A 7,749-nucleotide genomic window follows, 5' to 3' on the forward strand; every position below is an offset into this window, starting at 1 on the left:
CTTATAATTACTCCTTAGTGCTTAGTCTCAACCAAGACGCTGTGAAGAGAAAAATATGTAATATCTAATATCCCACTTGCAAGGCTACTTGATACAGTGTATTGAATTCCATATATACATGTATACTTCCATAGCACCGCCTCATTCCAGTATTGTGTGTGATCAGAGATATTTACCAATAGCTAGAGGAGATGACCATGAACATAGCGAGTATTGAAAGGGGGTTAATTTAACAAAAAAATCATAACAAACAAGATGTTGATTCTTGGCACATCATCTCTCAAAGAGTAGGGAAGTACCACTCCTGGTAAGCTGTATGTGTGGTTCCGTAGGGATGATAGGAGGGCCATTGCTACTTAGACTCTATTTCTTACATGGAGGTAAAGGAAAATGGTTATCAAGTTGGTCACAAATGACTGGGTTTCCTTTGCTATTCATCCCACTCGTAATCCTTTATTCCCGACGAGATCGAAGAACTCCGTTCTTCGCTTCTCGGAATCTCTTATTTCATGCTGCTCTAACAGGACTAGTTCAAGGAATAGGCAATTTCATGTTTTGTTCTGGATTGTCTTTCCTTCCGGTATCAACAGCGTTTCTCCTTGTTACAAGTTACAACCCAGCTCATATTCACCTCCTTCATTTCATTAATATGGGTTAGACAAAAGTTCACTCCGTATTCGTTAAATGCAGTTGTAGTGATAATAATGGGTTCTATACTAATTGGTTGAAGCATATCCAGTGATCGTCCTCCTGGAGTTACAAATTCTCACTACATATTTGGTTTCTTTAAAAGTGTAGCTTCTGCTGCAATTTTCGGCTTTGTCATAGTAAGCTCCCAAGTTGCCTATGCCAAGGACAATCAAGCCATGACTTATTCTATTATGCTGCAGTTTCAAATTTGCGTGTCCTTCTTTGCTACATTAACTTGCGCACTCGGAAGCCTGATAAATCAGGATTTCACGGTAAATAACATTACATACATCCAAGTCTGTTAGATAATGCTACATGATAAACAAACCTAAGCAAAACTTTGTTCTTATTTTGCAGGCAATGCATAAAGAAGCAAGAGAATTTGGATTCGGAGCGCAAATGTACTACTTGGTGCTGGTTTCAAATATGGTAGTTTGGCAGATGGTGTTTGTTGGGAGAGAAGGCATCATATTTTGTACCTCCTCACTCTTTGCTGGAGTTGTGGGAGCAATTTTTTCTACTCTTTCCCAAATTGCAGCAGTGATAGTTTTCCATGAGAATTTCACAGGAGAAAAAGGGATGGCCTTGGCTCCAACACTCTGGGGATTCACTTCTTACTTTTATGGTTCCTACCAGAATACTAAGAAACCAGAGCCTGTAAATCCATGAAACAAAGAAAACTGTATGAGCTTGATAATTTCGATGCGACTGTCTGGTTGCTTAGCATGTACAAGAAAATGTTTGTACTATGTCGCAAGTGCAACTTTTGTTTTTTGGGCGCGGAGCCGGCCTTGACACAAGGTGGCCAAAGTTCAACTTTGGGCATCAAACTTTTATGGCATCAATTTATTTTGTTTTTTCTCGTTTTTATGGTAAATCGGATTAATGATGTCCTAGTTGTATCTAGAGTCGTCCTCTCCAGAAATCCTTTTAGAGTTTAGCGATTACAAAAACTTCACTAGGATTCGTAAAGCCAAAATTAGTTATCTTTTGTCTTGATAACTCAAGTATCTTGATCTTGATTGTTTGTAGAGCCTTGCTCCAGCGATCAAGATAGATAGTAATTATCAAAGTTCTCTTCGTCTCAGACTTTGTTGATTCCACAAGTTTTATACTTGTGAGATGAATAATAATCTAGGATGCACTTCAGGTTGCATAAGTCCGGATTTTGAGGATAGCCAGACTTCTGTCAAGTTGCTATCGATTTCCATCACCTGGATCTATCGTTTGATCTGATCATCCGTTTAGATCGTAAATCAGGAAATCAATCATAGGCTTAATCTGTGGGAGGCAGATTTGGTTAAAGTCTTCAATTGAGTTGAAGCAACTCTTAGTTGGTGTGAGACTGTCTAAGGGAATCAATTGCGCAGAGTCCTGCGGGGATTCAAGAGGCGTAAGGAGCACGATTGTACCTGAATCAGTGGGAGACTGTGTTCGAGCTCAACTACATTCCAGACCAAAGTTAATTGGTAGTAGGCTAGTGTCTGTAGCGTCTTAATACAGTTTGGTATTCAATCTGGACTAGGTCTCGGGGTTTTTTCAGCATTTGCGGTTTCCTCGTTACAAAATTTCTGGTGTCTGTGTTATTTCTGTTCCTGCATTATATTGTTTATCTTTATAATTGAAATATCACAGGTTGTGCATTGATCAATCGCAGTAGATATGTATGACCTTGTTTGTTGGATAAGACTTGATTGATCCTTGGGAATTGGTCTTTGGCACCGTCCAAGAACTCTCTTTGTAGTTAGGTTCACGGATTCAGTTATGTAAACGTTCTAACAACAAGAGAGAAAAAAGATATAACTCTAGGCACTTTCCTTGATTGAGTTCTGACTCTCGGAGTTGTGTTGAGTTAGTCCATACAAATTTCCTACGAAAAAGTTGATGGTGTATTTTGGTACCCCCAATGTTTTCATGATTGAATTCCGTCGAATTTTGACCAATCCGATAAGGTTAAGGTTAGGTTTTATCGGATATCATATATCCGATAACATTCGACGGAATCCAAAAACCCCAATCCTATTCCGTTAAGATAAGCTATCATATATGGGATTTTATTCCGATAAAATCTGATTTCTGGTAAAAAAACAAAAAACTGTAAAACAACAGTGTTGAGAGATCAATTCAGTTGTACTATGTTTTTTTGTCTTCAAAGACAATCAAAAATTCAAAATGTTCTAAGATCCACACTGAAATGAAAGTACAAAGCCGCAATCACAAAAAAAATGCAAAACAAAAGCAACAGAAATACAATGTCTTCTAACATGCTAACAATGTCAACGACAAACTTCTAGACTCTTGTAATCTTGCTGGGTTGCTTACTTGCATGTTGCACCAACTTTAGTCTACAATTTCCATATGTGCATTAATAACAACAAGAATTATGATCTATGAATAACAATACAAATGCACTGATCTATGGTTTGTGTTTGTATTATGTTTATAAATAACAAAAAATGTGCATAATCCATGAAACCCAAGTAGAGTTAATAAGAAAACAATATACTTTTACATCTGTATCCTACATGATCTTTATACTCAAGTAGAGTGTAAGTACACACAATATAACCGGACACTATAGCTTCAGATGATAATAAAACTTGAAGATGATATTGTTTGCATGGACTAAGCAAATGTAACCATTTGTTAGAGATACAAATATGCCTATTCGAGTACAGAATTTTCATATTGAAACAAAGGCAAAAGAAAGAAGAAAAATAAGAAGAAAAATAAGGAAATTTCTGCCATTCAATTCAATAAAACCCTACATTCAAATAAACTAACTTAGTGAGTAGCAACTCAATTTCAAGACCAATTGAAATGAAATAATATGAGGCGTTATCACAAAAACTAGACCATTAATAAAAAATTATGTAAAAATCATCAATAAATCATTAACACACATGCAAAAATCATCAATAAATCATCAACACACAGACACTTGGACAAGTTTATGACAAATCTAACAAAAGGTCTCCAGTAAATTGATTGGAATTCATAACATAAATGGAAAGGGACTCCTTACTTCAATTTCAAAAGATGAAAAAGCTATATACTAACCTATTCCTCTCTATATACTTCAAATGAATTCAGTTGTAATGAAAAAGCTAAAAGGGGAATAAAATTGATTCTAAAAAACACATAGACATTCAAATATCAAACATGCAATCGATTTGGGGAAAAAAAACCTAATCATTAGATTTGTTACTTACTTCTCCGAGAATGTCTGACTATCAATCAATTTAATTCACGATCAAATCTTTTCTCTATCGATCACTCAATCCCTCTCTCTCGATCTCTTTCTGTGTTGAGAGTTGTTGAGAATGAAAAAATGACTAAATACTAATGAGTATCAGGTTAAGTCTCTCGATAGATAATACCTAGGGGTAAAAAATTACTAGCACACCCCTAGGCTTATCGGATTTCGAATATTAACCAAATGGAGTCAGCCAATTCCGGTTCTGATAAGGTTAAGAGGTAAATTCCGATAACTTATCCGTTTCCGACAAATCGGATTAAATCCTATAGGATGTCGGACTTTCGGAAAAGGATCTCGGATTTCGGAAGTATATTGACTGCCCTCTTTGCGACACACATAAATGCAAAAAGAAAATTATATTCCAAGTAAAGTTCCATTTAGAGAATTTAAAAATTAAGTTTTAGTTTTTCTGTAATACAAAAAAAATGTATTAAATGTAATACATTCGTAGAATCCCCATTTATACTATGAGAATATAAAAATTTCAGGACAATCAAATGAGAATAATTTCCAGGACAATCAACAATAAATATATAAAGTTATACATTGAACTAAGTATAGGGCTGGCAACGGATAAATATCCGTCGAATATTGGCTATATCGATAAGTTTAAGGTTAAGGGTTACGGGATATACGATATCCGATAACATCCGGTCGAATCCAAAAATTCCAATTCGATAAGGTTAAGGTTAAGCTATCGGATATCGGATTTTAATCTGATAAAATCCGTTGATAACAATTCCTTCCACATCCTTCATAAACCCAAAGACTTTGTCTATGTTCCTCAGTAGAAACAACAAATAACTCTTCACAAACTCTGTGTTTTTCCCAATCGAAACAACAAAAAACTCTTCACGATAAAACTGAATTTCCTCAAGTCGTTCCACTACCACCACTAACCACCGGTATCAACAACATTCACCACTGTCACTGCCACACAATCAAGTATATAAAATGCAGTTCAACATCATCCTCAATTTTACATCATACTTAATTTTAAACCACAAATTAACAATCAAACAAAAACCCAAGTTCAAGCATAATTCAATTATTTTTATACACAAAATTTGATCAATATCGCATTGAAATCCCCTTTTCCAACTCTTTAAAACCTAGTAGCTAATACAAATAAATTATCAAATCAATATTTCAGACTCATCAAAACCTAATACGAATCAATTATCAAACTTTTAAAACCCCGATTAGTCGTTAAAATCGAATGTGTTCTAACTGTATTTTGTTTTGATACATCTCTTCAATTGTTTTTCCTTTTTGATTCTTTGATTTTTTACATTTTTGTTGGTGCTGGTTTTGCAGTGGAAGCATTTTGTCTTCAAAACCTTTCAGATCTAGAAATTTATATTGAAAAAAGATGAAGAAAGGACAAGAGATCGTGTCTGTGAAGAGAAATTAGAGAATAAAAGAGGGGTTTATAAACACTTAAAAGGGTGTTCTCGGATATCGGATGTTAACCTATCGGTTGGGGTCTATTCCGGTTCCGTTATGATAATGAGGGAAAGTCCGTTAAGGAATCCGATTCTGATATCCGATACATCGGATCCTATAGGATATCGAATTCTCGGAAACGGATTTCGGACAACTATTGACATCCCTAACTAAGTATCATTCTCATAACAACGGGGATGGTCAGGGGACGAACTCTCAACTTATAATTTAAGGTTAAGGATTAAATTCTCGCTAATGAATGATAAAAAGAATAAGAAAATAATAATAAGAAAATCATTCTCCATTGTGATAACTACTGTTTGTTAAAATTTTCTTTAAAAGAGATGGGAACAAAAAGGGAATAAGAAAAAGTTCATATATTATAGAGAAATGCAAATCCATTTTAAATCACAAAGGAAGACAGTTATACATTCACCACTGTCTCCCAATTATTACAAATGTTTTCAGTATCTAGTAATTTAAAGGTATATTTATCATAACACGAGAGAATCACGGCTTGTTTAATAAAAAGAAAAATGATTTCTTGGATACTTTTAGGTTGACTACGAGACACCCTATCGTTCATTTCCTTCCAACTGTTCCAAATCACAATATAATGAAAAATACTCTATACTTTTTTCTTCTCGTCACGTAGGTTTTTAAAAAGTATTTAAAATGGTGTAATATTTACAAATATCTGCGTTTTAGTTTGTGAGATATATCAACTCGAAGCTCTAACACAAAAGGGTAAATAAAGAAAAAAATACAAAAAAGGTTATATTCTCCTACGTCTCTCTTAAAAATTGTGCAAACTTGAAATAAATCAGTTCAAATACCAATGATTATGACACTAGAAAAGAAAAAACTTTACTCCAAAGTCTAAATATTATCAACAGCAGTTGCTGCCGATTAAACACCTTCATTACCGACTGACTTATTTAATGATCATAGTAGGGAAACAGGCCTGGAGTCGAAAGAAATGAGAATTGCTACTTTTAATTTTCTTGAAAAGCATCACCTAAAACCTATTGGAGACCTATAACTTTGATTCCAACTTAAGTTTTATATAATTATGTGATTTATTTGGTTACAATTTAAGATCTTCATATAGAAAGCGGCACACCCTATACTTCCAACAAGTATAAGAATAGTAGCAATTCTTATAAGAACGGAAACAAAATATAGACTATGCATGTCATGATGGAGAAGAATCACTAATACACATTTTCCTCAAATGCAGCCTCGCAATTCAGGTATTGATGTACTTAAATCTTAAAGTAAACTATGTAACTGACAACTGTAACAATTTTCATGTAGCGCTAAACTTATGGTTCCATGAAAACAAATCAAAGGATATGGTATATCACATTGGTCGAAACTGTGTAGCATGCATATATGAAAGCTAGGTGTGAGGTTATATTTCAGTGTTCTCAGCAAAATAATGCAAAAACGGCAGAAATGGTTATGAGATTTAATAATATCTACATGTATGTTAACAACACTGAATATAATAGCTGCCGAGGGGAAGATATGCTAAAGCTCGATAACACAGTGTTGTAGGGTAAAAGCTGATTCTGCTGAAAATGGTAAAACATAGTAGGTTGGTGAGAAACGTGTCTAAACCCTAAATAAATGTACTGCACATGAGTACTTTAGATTCGAGAGATCAATCTGTACAATTTTGGACTAAACCAAGAAATGGTCGTTCTAGTCTTGCTTCGGTCACAAAGAAATGAGAAGGGTTGGTGTTACAGAGGGAAACATATGAAGTGTTGAGATCAAAGTGGTAGACTCTGTGAGGTTTGTGGTGTATGATTGTGTATCAAAAGATAGAACTCGCTTATTGATGATAAACAGTGTGTTCTGTTTTATGGATGCTAGCTTGTGGTAATGATTTTTCCTCCTGTATAGATTGAAGAACCTATTCTTATAAGGTCGTAATTGCATCCTTGATCTCGTAGGAAGTGGAGGTTGTGAAGTAGTGAGGAGGTAGAAATCTTGTGAAAGTGATGAAACCTTTTCCATATTATTTATGCAAGACTGCACGGTTACACATCCACTATACCTCTACTATTGCTGACCGTTCGCTCTTGGTGTGACTAGAAATGTAGTCCTAAAAATTCTACTGCAAGTGCACAGTGTCGGCAAGCAACACAGGGCAAGCACAGGTCAGTTCCACAGGGACAAGGGGGTGCAAGTGCTATCTTTCTTATTGTGACCAAATTCTTGCTGATTACACTAGCCAAGGCAGATTACTAACATTTATTTCTTTTCACTAACATTAAACAGAACTAATCATTAACATTCAACAGAACTAATCATTAGCAGTTATTAACTTCCCAATCATTACACAG

At 34.9% G+C, this 7,749-nt stretch overlaps 1 protein-coding gene across 1 annotated transcript; it reads left to right on the forward strand.

The window, feature by feature from the left end:
• Positions 1 to 334: 334 nt before the first annotated feature.
• LOC113345277 (purine permease 3-like) lies at positions 335 to 1,359 on the forward strand. The gene is made up of 3 exons (XM_026589065.1): positions 335 to 380; positions 799 to 962; positions 1,048 to 1,359. Exons 1-3 carry the CDS (start codon positions 335 to 337, stop codon positions 1,357 to 1,359), a joined length of 522 nt encoding a protein of 173 aa, XP_026444850.1.
• The last annotated feature ends 6,390 nt before the right edge of the window (positions 1,360 to 7,749 follow it).

Source organism: Papaver somniferum, unplaced genomic scaffold (genome assembly GCF_003573695.1).
Source record: "Papaver somniferum cultivar HN1 unplaced genomic scaffold, ASM357369v1 unplaced-scaffold_81, whole genome shotgun sequence".
Taxonomy (NCBI): Eukaryota; Viridiplantae; Streptophyta; class Magnoliopsida; order Ranunculales; family Papaveraceae; genus Papaver; species Papaver somniferum.